We start from the raw sequence: 19,594 nt of genomic DNA, 5'->3' as shown, positions 1-19,594 counted from the left end.
CCACAGTTTCCTTCCGGGAAACAGTGCATTTAAAAAAAAAAAAAAAAATTAAAAAGGCACACATATCCTCTAAACAATGTCACTCATCAGCAGAAACTCTTCTGCACCCACATGTATCATGAAGGAGTTCCAGGCACTGTTCATTTCAAGCTTATCTTCAACACAGAAGTTACCTTTTTTGTGTATTTACAATCCAGCAAAAAAATTGCATTATATCCTATTTTTAGCAGCGTGATTTTTAAAAGCATAATTTATTTCTAGTACCAGTCATAGCTAAACAACTTCAAATATTCCAGCTTTTTATAAATAGCTACTTCACCTATGTCACACTGCCTCCTAATCACTTTCAGTGGATTATGGAGAAATGGCTGGAACTTATTCATAACTCGATGTTAAGGATTATCTCTGACTAAACATTAAAAATTAGGTAAATGTATCTGTTTAGTAAAAGCTAACATGAAATCTTTTATCTCAATAGCTACAATACTTGTTTTCTATAAAAAGCAGTCTCATCCTTTCTCATTTCCTTTTGATGTTTTGGAAAAATATCTCACAGCAGGAAGCAGGACAGACATGTATGCGAATAGGCTGCAGCAGGCAAGAAGTTTCTCTACAATATTTTCTGTGTAGAAATTTTTACTGTCTTCAATGGCTTATTTTTAACTTTTTTTCTCCAAATTTCATTGGAAAATCCTAAACATTAAGGCTATACTACTGGAACAGGAGAAGAACCTCTGTGTGGTCTTACACAGCTCTCACTTCACATACTCAAGTAAATTACCTTAAAATTAAAATCCAAAAGATACAAAGAAATGAAACACAGAAAGACTTAACAGACAGAAACAAGAAAGTGACCAAACTAACACCATCACAAAAGTAAGATCACATCTACCTTCCAAATCACCTTTCCCAAACACCTATGGTCTGTCTGAGGTCAAAGGAAGGTGCAAGCAGCTGAGCTTGTCTTGTGGGTTATTTTTTATTCCATAGAGAAATCATACATTAATAACATGGGTTAAAGATACAACAGTTAGAAAAGCTAGAAGAGTGAAGCTCACGCAATAATCAAAAAAAGAAATCAGAAAAGCTGAGTTGAAAAAGGGATAACCACACTTTTCACCATAATTTTACCACCTCTTTGCAAAGGAACAGGACAACAACCAAAGATATCTGTTTGCAGCACGGCAGTAAGCACAATGGTGTAAAGGTGTAAAGAATACAGTGGATGCAGGCAGAAACACAAAAAGAAACAAAAAAGTATTTTTAAACAGGCCATCCAGTATCATCAAAAATGTACTAAGATTATTGATATAGAAGCCTTTCTTCATGTAGCATAAATATGGATTTCTAGCTAGAAACAATGTTGCTCTCAAATTGTACACAAGTCCTCCAGTAAAAAGGATTTTTGGATTTGCACAGTTATTAATTAAATAACTAGAACTGTGCTGATTTAATTTTAAATGTTTGTATGTGAGCTTCTTCAATAAATGCATTATCATTTTTCCTGTATTCAGTCTTACAAAATCATAGAAACCAAAATAAGCAGCGAACTTCTCCAACAGAACAGATTAACCTGGACCTGAGAAACTGCTGAGGTGGACAAAGACTTTCAATACAGATAACCCTTATTATCAAGAAGCCCCAAACTGAACAGGTATTTTTAAGGCTAAATGAAAACAAACTCTCAGTGACAGAAGAAATTATTCTTATTTCACAATTCTAACTGCTAAGACGTAAGCATTAAATTATTTGATAGCACTAAGTCAGAACAAACAAGTGGCGGAAAATGAGACCACCTGCTTCCTTTGGTTAGTGAACTGCTGTTGACAAAAGCAACATGGAAATCAGAAACCAGGAAAGGCCTCCACACCACAGAGCTTCCAGGTTAGTACCACCGGCACGAGCAGAGAGTCCAGCTGACCACCAGCTTGTCAACACTTATGATTTACAAGAACTATTTTTGATGTTCTGTGCATCAACAGGATAGGCACACCTGGGTACCTCACTCAGCCCTGCTTTCACCTGGTTAAAACTAAAAATTCCTGTTGGCAGAGAGGTGTCACCACACCCCTGTGGAGGAATTCAGCTTCTCTGTGGGTGCTGTGGGCCGGATGCTGGCGTGGGAGCAAAGGGAGGACAGATTCCCTGGGCCACTGCAGAGCCAGGAGAGCCCGGCTGCCATCAAGTCAGATGGAGACACCGTCCCACAGACTGCTTCCTGTTATTTCATTTTCAATACCGAATCATAGAATTGTTAAGGTTGGAAAAGGACTCAGCCATCATCATGTCCAATCATGTCCCTCGCCCTGCCAGGCCCACCACTAAACTAGGTCCCCAAGTGCTACATCTACACATCCATGAAATCCTTCCAGGAATGGTGGCTCCACCCCTGCCCTGGGCAGCCTGTGCCAGGCCTTGACCCTTCCCATGAAGAAAATTTCCCTAATATCCAATCTAAACCATAGGATTGTCGTGTTTCACTCTGCAGTCCAAACCAGCAATGAAATATTTTCCACCTGCACGTATCACACTGCTCTTCTGAAATCTTACCCTTAGATCTGAAGAAGAAAATGAAAGCACCAAGGAACAACAGTAATGACACTTCAACATACTTCAGTGACACTTCAACATATGCTGCAATTCTGGGCCATCTTCTTAAATGATAAATGGGGCTATTATTAATTCAATAGATTGCTCAGCCTCCAAAAATATGAGTTACAATGCCCATTCACACACTATCTGTTATCCTCATTAACTTAAGCTGACCACATTTTATAGCCTTTAAAATGGGTCCATTCCCAGAGGATTCCCACTACAAAACTGATTTACATTCTAAAATGACAGGAGAGAAGGAAAAAAAAATTCAAAAAAATCAGTCACCAGCAGGAAATGACAGAGATCTTTAACTCCATTAAAGCAGCTACCTAATTATTTTGCTTGAATTATGTATTAAATCTCATTAGTATGTTGCAAATTAAAAACTAGAGAAAATAAAAGAATTAAGAGAAATTAATAAGAGTTAATCAGGGAACTAAAACTCAAGTACACCTTATGTCAGTGAAGATCATTAGCAAGGTGCATGCCACCACACTGATGCTTTTTTCTCACACTATTTGAAGCGCTTCCTAGAAAATACAGCCAATAGCACCTTTAGCTACATTTACCTGTAAAATATGACAATAAATATAATGAGGAAACTACTCTGCACTTTTAATTCTCTCATTTTCCTGCTGGAAAATTATACTGAAGTTCCAGAGAAGGATATAAGATACTTTCAAGTGCCTCTATACTCTCACTGGCATTTAATCACAATTACAGACAATTCAGGAGATTTTAAACAGAGCAAACAGCTGTCTGGGCTGTGCCTTTGTCTCCAGGAACACCCAGCAGTGTGTGAGGCTGCTGACATGGCCAATGCTGGCTTCCCCAGCTACTGTGATACTGTGCTTCCCTGAAAACACCCATCACAGTTGTGCCTGCTCAAGTTACACACACAACACTAGTTTCTTCCATAAATATTTCAACAGGGTCAGTTTCCCTCTTGAAGCACACATTGCACAGAAGCTCCTCTTTTATTTCCATCTCTTTTTTTTTATTTTATTATTTTTATTTCTATATTGCAATGGTGATGTGACCAAAGAAGGACGTAGGTATTTCCTAAGATTTCCTTTGCCCACGAAATATTTCTCACGCAAACTTACAAATGTACGTGCAGTGAGTCAAGTCACCAGCCAGACCAGGCTGGTCTAGTCTTCCACTAGGTTGCTCCAGCCCCATCCAAGTTCCAGGCATGGGGCAGCCACAGCTTCTCTGGGCAGCCTGTGCCAGGGCCTCAGCATCCTCACAGGGAAGAATTTCTCTCTAATACCTCATAAAAGATATGACTGGATAAGTGAGCGTTCCTCACTCTGCTACAGGAGCACTGAGGAGCAAGACTCAGCTCAGCCAGGCACTGCACTCAGGCACACTGAGCATACCACATGCTCAGTTCAGCCACCAGATCCTTGGCAGCTGCAATTAAAAAGTAGAAATGCAAAGCAGCAAATGCAAACCAGGGGGCCTGGGGCACTCCCATGACATGGCTGTACACATTGCCACCCCAACAGTCCTGTGGCATCCCTCCAGGCACAAATCTCCTCCCCAGAACTCCAGCTTAGAGAAGAGACTGGACAATTAGGAATAAAACAAATTAACTGTTTCACACCAGAGCATGAAGACAGGTTTCTTGCACTCTTAACCTGCACTTCATGGCAGACTGTAGCTTGAAATACGTGCTGCAGCACAGAGCATATTCCTGATGCTATCAGAGCCCAGGAGCAGAGTCAGACTGACATTGCACAGAGCAAACTGCACAAAGGACAGCAAGTGCACTTGGTACAGGACACTGCTGACATCCCTGCTGGTAATGCACTGTGAGAAACAAATATTTTATGGAAGCTGAGTATTTACATGCTCAGTAAGAGAAACTGTCAAATATTAGTTTTAATGTTACCATATCTAGATCTAGGGCAGCTAAATCAATAGCAGTCTGGAGATGGGAGTCTGATTAACAGGCATGTGGGTTCTGAGCACAACAAACAGCTTTGTTCCTGTTCCATTAAAAACATCTAAGGTGAAAGTTGGAAGAGATCTGCCTGTGTCCCCAGGCACACTGCTGGGATCCAGTGTCGGTGTTCACTATGGAAAAGCAATCCTAATATTGCAACTGCTCACAGCATGTGTACAACAACCTGGGAAGGACTAAGCTACACTCTCTAAGCACGTATACATGCATCTATATATGCACTTGGCAGTACCAATAAGTGTTCTGAAGAAGCAGAAGGAATCCTGGACATTAAGGATGGTGACAAATCCTACCCTTCAAGCTTGGCTAAGCACTCTCATGTTTCTTCTCCTACCTACAAGCCTTCACACCATGTGGCCCTGCAAAGGCTTGGAGGAAGAACTCTTTTCCACCCAGACATGACCAATAAAAGCCATGAAATGGGGAATGGGGGTGTAAATAAAATACTCAAGACAGAAGGCTGCCACAGCCTGACTCAGGAATGCTCAGCTCAGCCGTGACTGTTAGGCTTTTGAAACTCAAGTAAGCATAATTTTAGAAAGAATGACCTAATCATCATCATCATTCACCCATCTAGATTAAATTTACATAGCTACTGCTGTTATGAGAGGAGCCATAGGTATAATTGAAATCAAGGCAATTTTACTGCAATTTCATAGAATACTTTACAATAAGCTTTCTGCTGTAAAAGAGAAAGAATTTGCTGAAACCAGCAATAGATTTAAATACATATGAAAAAAATATGCCTTACCACAATCATTTCTGAAGGTTCCAATATGATACATTCGCATCCTCGCTTTCCTCCAGACTGCTTGCCAAAACTAGAGTGGGATGGGAAAAAAGCAAACAAAAAGGAATGAGATGAACAGCCTATTTTACCTTTTCAGTAACAAAAATGATTGGCAATGGTCCATGTTTTTAAAAAACAAAAAAAGAACAAAGAAAAATTTATGAAAACTATTGTATGAAAAATGCTAATTAGATAGTATCATTACCATAATATTTTAATTTATTCAGTATCCCTCATCACAGCCTGCTATGTGAAGTCCAAATATAAAGAATGTTCTTTTGTAAAATCATTATTACTTGCCGATACTCACAACCACTTATAATACATTTCAGTTCTGACAAGAAAACCTTAGTACATTTTAATTAAACATTAAACGGGCCTTATAAAAACAAATATACATAAATTCCAAAGACTCCAATATACTACTCAGCACGGAGCATCTTTAATGAGAACTCCCTCAACTCTATGTCACCCCTTCATCCTCCCACCACAGGGGACAGAGAACCTCTTTTCTCACATTGAGCCTTAACTTGTGACCTCTGTCTTTATGTTGCTACTTGTACCATCACAAGGACTGGGTCATGGTGATGAGTTCTGCTTCAGAAGTATGGAAGAACACAAATGTAACAAAGCATGATGGGCAGTGTAAGACAGCAGCTGAGGAAAGCAGCTAAAAACAACCTGATGTGCTTTAGCTCATCAACTCTAACAGCAGGCTTCCCTCAGGACACCGAACAACAGAGGTGACTTTAGAGAAATCGCCTCTGGGGAAGGCACCATCCAACCAAATCTGAGGATGCTGGAGCTACCAGCGAAAGAGGACTGAGCTAGACACTGCCGGGGGATGTGTGGGGTGTGTTACAGACCAATAACCTCTCAAATCAATCCATTTGTCACTGTAGTGGTACCTGGAATTGAATATATCTGGCTTTGCACATTGAGTAAGCTTGTCTTCACTCCTGACCCATCAGCCCGAGGTGGGAATGCTTGAACCTACTCACTCCCTGGGCACGAGGGAAAGTGATTCCACAACCCCAGCACATAAAACAAACTCCTTGATGAGCAGCACAGTGGCTGGATTAGCAGTTCAGTGGTTGCAGCTGCCATGTTACAAACTCAGACTGTCAACATCTATCACGTTTTAGCACCTACCAGCAGGTGAGATAACTGAAGAACTGGTTAATGCAAAGCAGGGAGTAATGTGAGAATTAGAAGGAAGTTAAGACAAGAGTGGAGACAAACCCTTAAAAAATGGATCAGCTCTAGCTGATCCCCGAGTCCCTTTTCCACTGGGTGATTTGCTGTTTTCACTGAGGTTATGTTTAAAAAGTACATCTGAAACTCCAGCCATGCAAGATTTGAGTTACATACATGCTCATCGTGATGGCAGAGATCCATTGACACCACCACTTCTTTATACAGAACGCTTAAAAAGACTCGTGGTTATAAACAACACTCCAAAACTTCTGTGGGATATCTGCAACTATGGGAAAACAATTTAAGGAACTAAACTGAAGCTAAAAGACTAACTAAACTAAACTAGGCTGAAGAAGGGGAGGTTTCGATTAGATATTAGGAGGAAATTCTTCCCTGTGAGGGTGGAAAGGCCTGGCACAGGGTGCCCAGAGAAGCTGTGGCTGTCCCATCCCTGGGGTTCAAGGCCAGGGTGGATGGGGCTTGGAGCAACCTGGGATTCTGGAAGGTGTCCCTGCCCATGGCAGGTGGGTGGAACCAAGTGAGCATAAATATCCTTTCCATCACAAATCAATCTGTGATTCTCCTGAAACTGTGAAGTTTCTCAAGGGAAGCTTCAGATGATTGCAACAAAGAAATTATCAGTGTAACCCAGCTGGATAAAGAATTACAATTAATAGGAGCACAGCAGCTTCTACTGTCAAGTTTTGATTTTGCCAATGGTCTACTGAAGGAAAAGAAAAAAATATTTAATTACATGACTGCAATATAGTCATAAACGACATGACAACTAAAACTTTCTCACCCAGACCAGACAAGCACAAGTCTCACACAGAAAACTGGCATTTTCACACATTTATAGTAAGAAACCCAGAGTTCAAATTTTCATGCCTTCTTTCATGCTTTGTCCACACAGCATGTGATCCAGTCATGAGAGTCTTGTGTTTTTGCAACACATAAAAATAATGGCTAAACTACTCTCACTCTTACAGCTGTTAATTCAGTTCAGAAAATACAGAACTCCCATTTTTAATGTCAGCTCCAACACTGAGGTGAACTGAAATCCATGTAAGGATTTCTCTACAAACTAAAAACCAAATTGATATCAACTTTGCCACGGGATAATTTTTAATTTAAAGAAAAAAAAAAGTTAAATAACTTACAATTCTGTTCCTTATAGCAGAAAATGAAAGACAAGAGATTTTTTTTTCCAAAAACACCAAAATTATAAAGGAATTATGCGCAACTGGAAGTTTCAGGTTTTGCACCTTTTTAAATCCAGAAATAATCATTATGAGTTTTATGACAAATGACTACTATTGCTACATCCCCTGCAGTTAGGAAAAAGCACCAATTTCCTGTTGCAGGTTGTTCAAGCAAAGTATTTTTGTCATGTAACAAGATTTTATCAAACTCCTGGAGGTCAAGGAGGAGTTATTTTCTTTTTTGTTTTGCTTTTCATAAACACATTCCTCAAATTCAGCCACTGTCCAGCCTCCCTCTGCTGATGTTGCAGCATTTGCTAATTAACTAATCACTAATGAGGACAAGAATGGTGCTTGGAACAAAGGTCACGGTCTGGCCCTACCATTTCTGCTCCATCAGGCACTTTACAACAACCAAACACTTGGAAAAGGATCAGGTTCCAAAGACAAAACCCACCCAGCTAATCCTAAAGAATAAATCACTCATATTAACAAGTCAATAGGTCAAGTTCCATTATTTCCTGGTACACACCATCGTGGATGGTTTATTGATTATTCCACAGCAGAGCTCCTTCCAAAGGAGGAGGCCGCATATGGTTTTTCCCCAGCCATAACTACCACTGTGTCTTGAAAATACCAACTTTTAACATTCTTAATTAACATACACAACATGTTTTAGAAACATGGGTTTTAAATTTCTTAATGACTTCTTACATATTTTTCCTCCAGAATACAAATATTTAGCTTCTCTATCAGTTAAGAGGTTTGCTGACATCAATATACTTCACTAATCTGCCAATTATAATCAAGACTTCAGAACAACATTCATTCCTAAATGTTTGTAAATGGAAAAGGTTCAGTTGAACAAAACTTTGAAAATGGAGGAGAGAAAAGCCACTTGGGAAACAAGAGCAAACTTTGACATGGAACATTCTTTAAAAGAAGGAACATTTCTGTGCCAGTAAACTACTTGTAGAAGTCTTTAGCTGGTGATTAAAGACCCACCCAAATCTGAACCATGCTGTTTCTCAAAAGAGAGAGCTCTAGAAAGAACATGTAATTCTGGAAGAGATGGGGCAATCTCATCTCTTGGCTCTAAAAGACAACTTTGCTGCGGCATCAAGAACACACGGTGCTGTTTGCAGGAGCTGTTATTACTCAGTCTTTCTGGTTACCCAAGCTGGCACCACAGACATCCTTTCCCAGGGTCAGGTTTGCTTCCTGGAAAGGTCCAATCCAAGAAGCCCCTTTCAGTACTTCTGCTTACCAACCATCACAGCAGCTTCCCCAACCAAAAGCACATCTCAAAAACACTACATCCTCCTGATGTCACATGTGGCAAGACACGTAAGAAAATTGGGAAAGACTCACTAAGGTACAGCACATAACACATGCTTTAGTGCTTTAAGCAGAGAGGGGAAAATTATCTAATTAAAATTTTAAATTAACACTGAAAGTGTAAGAAAACATGAAACTAATGTAAATTAAGCTCTACTTACAATTTAAAAAAATTGTCAAAGGACATACTACCACTGGTATAACCATTAAATTTTTAAATGATTGAACAATTTAAATGGCATTGTTAACACAAGTGTGATTTAAATATGTCTTAATGTCATTCTATAGCTTGCTACTGCAGGAAACCTAGAAAAAGATCAGTACTATAAAGCTGCACTACATTTTTTTTATTATTTTATTGTATGCTCCCGTCACTTAATATTCATGTATTTCATCTGCATCATTAATTTTCACACAGTCACTCAATGGTCTGCAATGCTGACATGGGAAAAAAATGTCTCCATATACCAGAGGCAGCTTTGTTTATCCTTGATTTATGGATGCCTCATTTGCAAGAAATTGTGTTTTCCTTCTAATTCACTGCTACTCATAATTAAAAATGCTTAAGCAGTTGCATAATCTGAGAAAAGAATGTAATTTAAACAGGCATGATATCCCATACCAACAACTAATGGGTGTTCAGGCCATGGGATCAGAGTGGAGCTACCAAAATGTAAAAGCCCAGGACTGTAGATAACAGCTCTCAGCCAGGCTGGACAGGGCTTGGAGAAACCTGGTCTAGTGAAGTGTCCCTGCCCATGGCAGTGGGCTGGAACTGGATGAGCTTTAAGGCCCCTTCCAACTCAAACCAGTCTGTGATTCTGGGACATTCCTTGGTTCATCTGTCCCTTTTCCGCGGGGTGATTTGCTCAACTCTCTGCAACTGCAGAGTACCTTAGAAGTGCAGGCACCTGAGAATGCGCCTGACTGCACTGATACAGGGAACAGAATAAAATTAATCACTGGAGGGAGCCTGCTGTATCTGAGAATACCCCCATTTCACACTCATGCTCACTCCCCAGAACAGGAAGGTGTTAAAAATTTCTTTAAGGTACTGGACCTTTTATGACAAACCTTACTTTTATAAAGTAAATTATTAGAAACTCCTCCAACAAAACATATTTTGAACACAGCCCTTGAAACAGGATGAGCACAAACACAGCTTTCTGAACACAAATGTTTTGAAAATTCTCATATCCAGCTGTTGCACAAGGTATTTGGTGATGAAATACATCTGGAATGGCAAAACTGACGAATTTAAGCAATAGCCATTACATTTTACTCAAACATTTCCTGATATCAATATGCTCAAGTTTTTCAATACTGATAGCTTCTCATTCTTCATTACTCAGAATATCATACACACATTAAAGGTAAAAACACAGCCTGTCCTGAAGAGCTTTCAGCCTACAAACAGATGGAGACTGAGACTTTCTTATTATTTGTTTCAACACTAATCAGCAAGCATCTTCAAATTTACAATATTCTACTACATCCTGAAACAATATTTTCAGATATTTCAGACATCAAAGCTATCAATGGCAGGATGTCAGGCACTTCACGTTCTGTATTTTCCAGGAACTGTAAAATCATAACATTATCCTGTCTGTGCAAATTGGTGTCAATAATGCACAGTTATCTGTGACTGTCAATAAAGCTACCTGCAGGAGTTTTACTGCAGGAATGCTCAGTACTGTATTACATGTAGAATGGGGCCAGGGCCCTGACATACCAGTTTATCAAGATAACAAGAAAGAGTTTGCAGGTATTTTGTTTTTATGAATATACCTGTCTCTCAAACCGCCTGTCTGTCTGTCAGGCAGCTTTTAGGTACATAATGATGAAGATAAATTGTACTGCCACTGCAAAGTGCATCCCATGACCCCACTCATCCAGTAACCGGGATGCATTTCTTCCATGCAAAAAGATTTTGGACAGAAGGGCACAACTGGGCCTGGAAGAGACAAGATGCATAAGGAATAAATATGTTGTTTGGTTGGTTGTTTAACAGATAAAAATGTGATTTTGTGCAAGTATAGGGGGCTGCAAGGGCATATAGTGCCAGGACAAGGGAGAATGGTTCTAAGCTGACTTAAGTAGGTTTAGATGAGATATTAGGAAGAAATTATTTACTAAAGGGTGGGGAGACCCTAGCACAGGTTGCCAGAGAAGCTGTGGCTGCCCCATCCCTGGAAGTGTCCAAGGCCAGGTTGAGTAGGGCTTGGAGCAACCTGGGATTCTGGAAGGTGTTCCGGCTCATGACAGAGGGTTGAAATGAGATAAGCTTTAAGGTCCCTTCCAACCAAAACCATTCTGTTTTCATAGCAGAAAAGCTATGAAAAGCATTTCTTTTCCTGTCCTTGCAGAGTACCTCTTGTGGAGAACAGTTGTTCCAGCAAACCCCTGGATATCAACTGCAAAGTTGCTGTTGGTCAGATCTAAGATAAAATGCATTCTGTTACCAATAAATGTACCACACAAGCATAATAATGGCTGGAATAGCCGTCAGTACTATTAAACACCAATCTAATTGCTCTAAAAATGTAATTTAATACTTAAATTTATTTGTCATTGTTTGGGAAATAACACTGGGGGAAAACTCATGAAGTTACTCAACAGGCATTAACAGCCACAGTGACTGTGGATAGAAAAGTCAGGATCTGCCCTTCCTGCATTGCAGTCATGACAAAGGAGTATACTCAACATCAAAATCCTCATAGGAATAACCTGTTTTTCTGGGCATCTCCATGGAGCTCTCAATTGCACTAGATTTGTCTCAGCCCAGCCATGACCTAAGAATGGGGCTGGTTGGTGGGCATTGCCTGAGGCTTGCAGGTGCATCAGGAGGCCTCACAGCAACTGCTGAGCAGCCCCAAATGTCTCTATTTGTGAAACAGAACAAGGAGATGGGAAAAAACATAACAGACCAAAAGTATCAGCAAATGCAAGTGGCAGAGTTTGCAAGATATCACATGCTGTGCAAGTCCTGAGCTCTTCAAAGTAACTTCATTAGAAAAATATTATAATAGTTAACTCCATCAGGAAATGGTTTAAAGGAAACCAGACACCACAAGATACATGGCTGAATGCAAAACACCTATTTCAATTAATGCTTAGTCATCAAAACCTATTTCTGCATTAGCTCTCAATAACAACATTTAGCAGGTTTATCTCTTAAGCCTGCTGAAGTTCTAATTGGAAACTATTTTGGAGGCTATATAATATGCTACTCAATTTGCAGGCTGCAAGCTCAAGATCTCTGCATTAATTACTTTATACTCCGAACATGATGACCCTTTGAAGAAGCCTGTGTCTCACCTACCACTTTCTGTGCAGCTTTCCAGCTGTTCCAGATCATGGAATTGCAAAGTCTTAGTAAAATTGTATTATAGTTATAAACAAACCATACATGACCCCTTCTTTCTAATTCCCTTTCTCTTGCACTTAAATTTAGCCAACAAAAAACTCTGTGGCACAATCAGCATCCCTTGCAGTCCATAAAATTTCTAAAGGATAGCTGCTGTAAGGAACCATGAATAGACCAAAAGGAAATTACTGGTGCAGGGAAATATGGACAAGATTATTCAGCCATATAGTTGTGACAGGTCTGAACACAGTCTTTCTTAATTTTTTTACTTTCTTAGAAATTTAGTCTATATCAAACAAGATGCACCATGTACTCTTAGTCTGCAACACCTTCCCAGCCCTTACTCAACATCAGCAAGCCCAACACACTTAGGGAGACCAGGACACAGCTTCTCCCTGGTGTGCTGCCTCTTCTCATCCACATTCCCTTTTCCCTCAGAGAATTTTCATGCCAGCACTAGCTCTGCCAGAAGAATTTAAATCTGAACAACTCCATCTGAATTAATTAGTTTTACAAATACATTTTTTGGTAGCATTCCCAAGTTGTTGCTTCACTTACTGGCTGTCAGACAATGCTACAAGTTACAGCCACCATTTAACAGAAACATCCAAGGAAAACATCACCTCATCCAGAGCCACAGATGCACTGAATACCCACTGCTTTTATCCTGTGCTGAGTACTAAATCTCTCAGACTTGATAAGGACAGGGATGTAAGCCTGAAGCTCCCTTTAAGAGAACAGAGACAATAATCCACAAGAGTTAGCTGGGAAGAGCTTTCCAGTGTGAAGCAAACACACACTCAGAGTATTGTATTGTGACTGCAATATTTAGAGTCACACAGTAAGAGACTTAAATCCCAATTATGGCAACAATTACCACAATTCAGAACCTTATTGGCAACTGCCAGTTTGTCAGAAATTAGGTTTACTGTATGGCAGCAGTGTACTGGCACACATGCATCCAGACCATGGAAGCTGAGGGAGGAAAAAGATTATTCACACTCCAGACACTGGGACTGGGATGGAGAGGGGAAAGAGGAAGAGCAGAGTTTGAGGAGCACTGGGACAGAGCTTGGATACAGCAGGTGCTGTCTAAGAAGAAGCAGTATTAAAGTTAAACCTGAAAAGGAAGGATCAGGGGACAAAAAGACCAGTATACCTTGCACTGCCAGCAGCTGGGAGTACAGGAGCTCTGAGCCACTGGTTTACTTTTGCAACAAATGATACAAATTCACAAGTATTTGCAGAAAACAGCACTACGGCTTCAGAAACACAACTGATCTGACTTTAGATAGTGCATTTGAGGTATAAATATGTTTGAGAACAAAGTTACATACATCAGAATTTAAATTATGGCATTTTGTTAATCTTTAAATTCTTCAAATTGCAAATCTTTAATCTCACATTCTTACTTTTCAACACTGACAGTCCTATAGAAGCACAGTATTTTCTGTGCTTCTGGCACTTCACACAGAATAGATGTAAACACTACTAACAGTCACTATTAAGTCACAGTCAGTTGCAAAATAAAAATACTGTTATTCACAAATACTAATACAAAACAAGCTAAAATAATTTCAACCCAAGCTGAGCTGAAAGATGCAAAACTGGAGTTCCTCTTTCATTATGACCATTTTCTTGATCTAAGCATTTGGGTCTTTTACTAAAGAAAAGAGAAATGGCTAATTGAGTCATTGATGCATCTACAACTCCCATGAAAAGATACCACACAACCACAAGGCCATTTTAAGTAAAGCAATTGTTTGTAACCAAGAAATGCACTACATGAGTAGAACAGTGATTCCAAGTTTCTCCACTTGAGAGATTTTGGAAGGACAGGGAAAAGAGAAGCATTTGTTTTAGTAAGACTACATCTTGAATGTTTCAAGAGTTTGTATTTTTCCCTGGGAGGTTCAATTCTCACAGCTGTAGGAGGCTGTCAGCCACATAATTGGCTTCAAAAGTTCCTCCAGGTCCTTGATATATCTCCTATGGCTAATCTTGCTGTGAGTAATCTCCTCCAAATATCCTGTTCACATGATTTATCTTCATTAGCAAGCAAGGTTAACACAAAACCTCTTTAACTTGCTGATATGATTTTCCTTCCACAAATCCGTCAATCCTGTTCTTTTATTCCGGCCATCACTTTCATCTTAGAAGCAAATTCTTCTCCTCCAGTGCCAAATCTATTAACAAATCCATTCTCCAGGCAACAGGGTAATCAAGATTATGCCACCTTTGTACCTGGTATTACTGACTGATGTGCATCTTACCTTAAAAATCTTGCAGGGCTTCTCTCATCATGAGCATCAGTGTCAGAATATTGAATAGATTTATTGTGCCTGGATGCAAGTTTTACTCCTCCAATTTTTAAACCAATTTCTGAATTACAACTTGAATACAAGTTCATCAAGTCAATTAAAAAGCCCTTTTCAAAGCACAGTGAGCCCCAGCTTCCATTCTTACTCATTCAAAAATGTAGACAAAGTTAATAAAGCAGTAACAGCCTATCTCCTTATGTTTTCAAGGGGCTAAGCCTCTTTCAGGTTGGATTCAACAGAATTTTTTATTTCAAAGAGTTCTGCAGGAAAAAAATAAAGTTTCCCAAAACTCTGATAGACAGTGGATGAAAGGTGGCAGGCAAAAAGCAGGATAGCATCTTTTCCAGGTTAAGTTTACGGCTGTCTACTACAGTCTCCTCCTATCCATCAAGGCAATCACAGGGCAGATGACAGAAAAAGGACAAGTATTGTGAGGATATACCATCAAACAGTTATTAAACCATAACCACCTTCCAGTGGCTACGATTATTTATGGAGACTGCAAGGATCTCACTAACAATCAATTGTAACAGCAGCTTCCTATGTAACTGTTATTATATAATTAATGCTGGGCAGTTAGTTTCTAGTGCAACGCTGAATTTTGATAAATGATTGCATAGATAGAGCAGTATCCCACACAGCATACTCTCCCATTTCACAAACATATTACAGGTCCAGGATCATATGCACATCAGGCAAGGAGAACGTGGCAGCAAGTTATCTTTGTTTTCTGTGATACAGAATAGCTCTGTAATACCTGAGGCAATGAGAATAAATGCAATATTGTGCTTTCCTACAGATGTGTAGTTAAGCTTCTGTTCAGAATGACTCACATTCTGAACTTGGTTGGGGACAAAGAATAAAGAGTGACATTAAGTATTACTTCAAATGTAATTAAAATGCTGCTAATTATAATTATGAAAGAATACTACTAACTTTTCCATGGCACTATTTCATATGAAATTAGCCTGTGTCTGGTGACTGCAGTTTCCTCAACTACGAATGTGACAGATAAGGTATTCCAAACAGGGAAAGTAACTGAAGTTTATCCCACTCTACTGAAGAAAAAAAACCCATTCTATTTAATGCACAAACATGACTGTATTTCAAACAAAATGGAAGTGAGCTAAATGTCCTAGACTCCTATCAGGAGTCCATTCTCTTCCTTTCCACATGATCTCACCACGTAAGGAGGCAGAATATCTCAGGAACCACCCTTTATAGGCTGTAACCTGCCAGAGCTCCATCTAACAGATGACCCTTTCACCACCCTCATTACCCATAATAAATGTAGCTGTAATCTTGTGAATTAACTATAACAGGTCTACTTTGCCTTTTTTTTTTTTTTTAAGGCACAAGAAACCTTACAAGCAATGGTGCTTGTAAGTGACTTACTCCAGGTTTTGCAAAACAATCATTTTAGAGAGTTTTTATGTAAATACCAGCATGTCATGTCCTCACTTCTGGTACTCCTGAACTTATAATTGACTCATCATAGTATGATTTTGGTTGAAAGGGACCTTAAAGCACATCTTGTCCCACCACCCTACCATAAGCAAAGACACTTTCCACTAGACAAGACTGCCCCAAGCCCCATCAAATTGGCTTTGAACACTTTCAGGGATGGGGCAGCCACAGCTCCTCTGGACAATTTTATTCAAGGACCTTCTGTCACTCAAGGAGCTTTAAGTGTTTGATATCCAGGCTACAATTGACTGAGGTGAAAAATTCAGTCCTATATGTTCTTACTAGTACCTACTATGAAATTCAAGTATACAGAAATGTATGTAAGCTGGAGCTGGCCTTAAGTCTATCCACTCATGGTCAGCTCATGCTGAGTCAAGTGAAACAGTGAAATAAAAATGACTGATGTACAAGGTCAAGCAGAGTGCTACTCTGGGTACTCAGGGCATTACTAGCCCAAGTTCAGCTCAAGTCTGATACTGTGCTGCAGTGAAAGCATGTCAGCACTCACTGTCTCAACCCCGGGACACAGCCGGGCTCCTGGCACAAGCTCTCCACTGCTGATGCTGCTGGCCCCTTCTTGCTTCTCATAAAAATCATATGTGCCACTAAATACAGCCTCTGACCAAATGGCAAAAGCTGTGTGATCTGCAGTCGTATTTTTGTGACAGGGAACTCCATCAAGAACAGCCACACAGCACAAATTATCCAAAGAGACCCCAAGGTAGTAAGCTGACTACAAATTCTCTTACAAACTTAAAAAGCCAAACTAGATTGAATGCAGTATTACATAAAGAAATTTCAACATGCAGAAAAAGTGGGCGAAAATTTAAATTGAATTAGCTGAACATTTCTTTCACTATCAAACTTTAGAAAAAACAAAATTATGAAATTACTTTAAAATTCTTTTAAAATTACAGTAACAGAAATACATAGGAAGCATTAAAAAAAAAAAAAAGCTTGCCTTAAATAACAACAATAACTCAATTATTGTACCTACCTGCAAGGTGGCAAAAACATCGAATCCTTCATGAGCACAGATCCAGAAAGCAGGATATACCAGCATCTTGCAATAGTTTCTGAGCTGTAAGAGAAGAAATCACTGATAAGTACTTCTCCTTACAGCACCTTAGAATTATGTTATCCAAAATATTATTGTAGTAAGATAATGATTTATCATTCTAACAGTTCAATATAAGAACCTGGGAACTACAACTGGACCAGGATTTTTTTTTAATATTCAAATAAGGAATGTTTCTTATACTTTACACTTTGACATTTACCTCAGCTTAAAAATTTACTTTATTAAAATGAAATTTCAAGTAAAAGCATTTTATTCCAGTGAAATTATACATAAAGGCTATAAATACAGGACAGGACACAACCCCACACACAGATATTGACCTGCTGCTGGAGCAGGTGTGTGTCACACACACCCACCACACCAACTAGCAGGTGGCATCGCATTTCAACTCGGGTGTGCTGGGTCTATACAGAAAGCTAGAACTACCTATGAGATGATAAATATGCCATAAGCAATGCTAAAATATGAGGGAAATAAAAGCATATTTGCCTCCCAGGAAGAACCTAGAGAACCGTAAGCTAAAATACCAATTTTCACAATGTAAAGTGATGGTGTTTGAGCTCCAGCCCTCTCCAGTACAGGGTGCTCTGTGCAGGCAGTGCCAGCTCCAGGGATACAGTGCCACCTACTGAGCTCAGTGCCACCAGACTGCAGAGGGGACACTGCCTGCCTTGTCACCTGGTGTCACTGACACACACATACACCCCTCTCTGCGCTCCCTGGGAGCCAGGCTGGAAGGTCATGGGCACCTCTCAAACATCAACACTGCACTACTGCTACAACCACCTCTGCCAAAGCTTTTAACCAATGATTGACAATGACTGAAAAGCAAATGGCATATATATAACAACATGCAGAACATTGGGTTTGCCCACGTTTCTGCTGAAGAACTCCAGCAAGTGCTGTGTACTCACCAAAAGAGAACTTGGTTGCCCTTGTACCTCTCATAGCGGGCACTTGACGACATTATTCTGAGGGAAGAGGAAGAGAAGTTTAAATTCAATTTTAATCCCCAAAGATCATTATACATTAATCACTGCATTTCAGTAGAATCACTTTCAGGCACTAAGACCTCAAATTCAACTTTTTTTTTTTTTCCCTAAACAAAAGATGTGCTTAACTGGAAAATTCAAATTATTATGGTGTTCTTCATTATCCAAATAGATAATATATAGCATGTTTTCCAAGTGTTTAAATCACTCCCACACATTGGAATTACCCATAGCAACAGAACTGAAGGGACTAAAATACTTCTAAAGCACTTTTTGTGCTTTGATGGCCTTCCATTTTATGGATTCTGAGACCATCAGAATGTCTGAAGCATTAAAAAGCTTTTGTAATCTGAGTTAAGACAGGGCACTGTCTACATAGTCCCTTGTAGGCAAATGGGAGTAAACTCTGCCTTCCCTCTTAGAAGAGCTAATTAGTTTAGATTCTGTGCCACATTATGGCAGTGACTTAACTCAGCAATGGATTTGGCCAATGCTCTGCCACCTCAAACTGCAGGCAGACAAAAGCTCTGCTTATCTCCACAAAATGTCATAGATGTAAGTGTGCTAAAAAACACAAACTGCAGAGTACTTCACCTTAGCTGATGTTCCCTGAAATGTGATAGTATGTCCAGCCCATGAAGGAAAGAATAGATAGTATTCAAGTCCTAAAAAAAAACCAAAACAAACACATAAGCAAATTCATTCACATCTAATCACTCAGCATTACTTTTCAGATTCTGCACTAAGTTACATAGGATTACACAAAGCCCAGACTAATAGATAGGTCAGGACACACACAGACTTGAAGAATCCTGTCTACACTTGAGCTGTGGCAGTGAAAAGAGTTAAGTGCAACTGATGCATGAACACTGACCTGAAAAAAAAAGATTTATTAAAAATATCTCTGAAAATATTATTTATGTGAATGGATACAGCAGCAAGCAACACGTGGAATAAGATAAATAGACAAAACGCCTGTTCACCCAAGGTCAAAAATTGTTGAAACCTTCTAAGATCTCTTCAAAGAAGGATTTTTTCAAAACCAGTGAAAAACCTAAGCCACTATATAGTGTGCAGAGAACCACCGGAGTACCTTTTCATAGCAAAGGGGTTATATTTGAAGGGGAAAAACTCTTTCATGTCCACCTCAGACCTAGCTGGCAGGCCCACTACAAACTACACCATCCTACTGCTTCTCTTGCTCAGCCCAGTCCAAGTCTGGAGGAACATCAAAAAGTATTCCAAAATACTCTTTGGCAAAGATGAAAGCAATAA

The 19,594-nt window shown here is 39.5% G+C and overlaps 1 protein-coding gene and 1 long non-coding RNA gene across 20 annotated transcripts in view; one reads left to right on the top strand and one right to left on the bottom strand.

The window, feature by feature from the left end:
* RAPGEF6 (Rap guanine nucleotide exchange factor 6) overlaps window positions 1–19,594 on the bottom strand; it is a 123,556-nt gene that overhangs the window by 75,545 nt on the left and 28,417 nt on the right. For 16 of the 19 annotated variants that reach the window (XR_011004300.1, XR_011004301.1, XM_068205708.1 and 13 more), the window contains exons 2-5: window positions 18,914–18,984; window positions 18,242–18,298; window positions 17,244–17,327; window positions 5,316–5,385 (exon numbers count right to left, since the gene is read on the bottom strand). Coding sequence is in view for 17 of the 19 variants with exons in the window: in XM_068205698.1 (XP_068061799.1) it covers window positions 5,316–5,385; window positions 17,244–17,327; window positions 18,242–18,298; window positions 18,914–18,984 (282 nt within the window). In the remaining 2 variants the exon portion in view is untranslated. Of the gene's footprint in view, window positions 1–5,315; window positions 5,386–5,559; window positions 5,580–5,664; window positions 5,776–17,243; window positions 17,328–18,241; window positions 18,299–18,913; window positions 18,985–19,594 lie in introns of those variants that run through there. The other 3 variants (XM_068205711.1, XM_068205710.1, XM_068205713.1) reach the window with 3 other exon arrangements.
* Window positions 8,756–11,638, top strand: LOC137482997 (uncharacterized). The gene is made up of 2 exons (XR_011004305.1): window positions 8,756–9,128; window positions 11,458–11,638. It is a non-coding gene; the product is annotated as an uncharacterized lncRNA (long non-coding RNA).

This window comes from Anomalospiza imberbis, chromosome 15 (assembly GCF_031753505.1).
Source record: "Anomalospiza imberbis isolate Cuckoo-Finch-1a 21T00152 chromosome 15, ASM3175350v1, whole genome shotgun sequence".
In the NCBI taxonomy this organism is placed as follows: Eukaryota; Metazoa; Chordata; class Aves; order Passeriformes; family Viduidae; genus Anomalospiza; species Anomalospiza imberbis.
The sequence above is the reverse complement of the archived record's forward strand: the minus strand, read 5'-3'. Positions and strand labels throughout refer to the sequence as shown.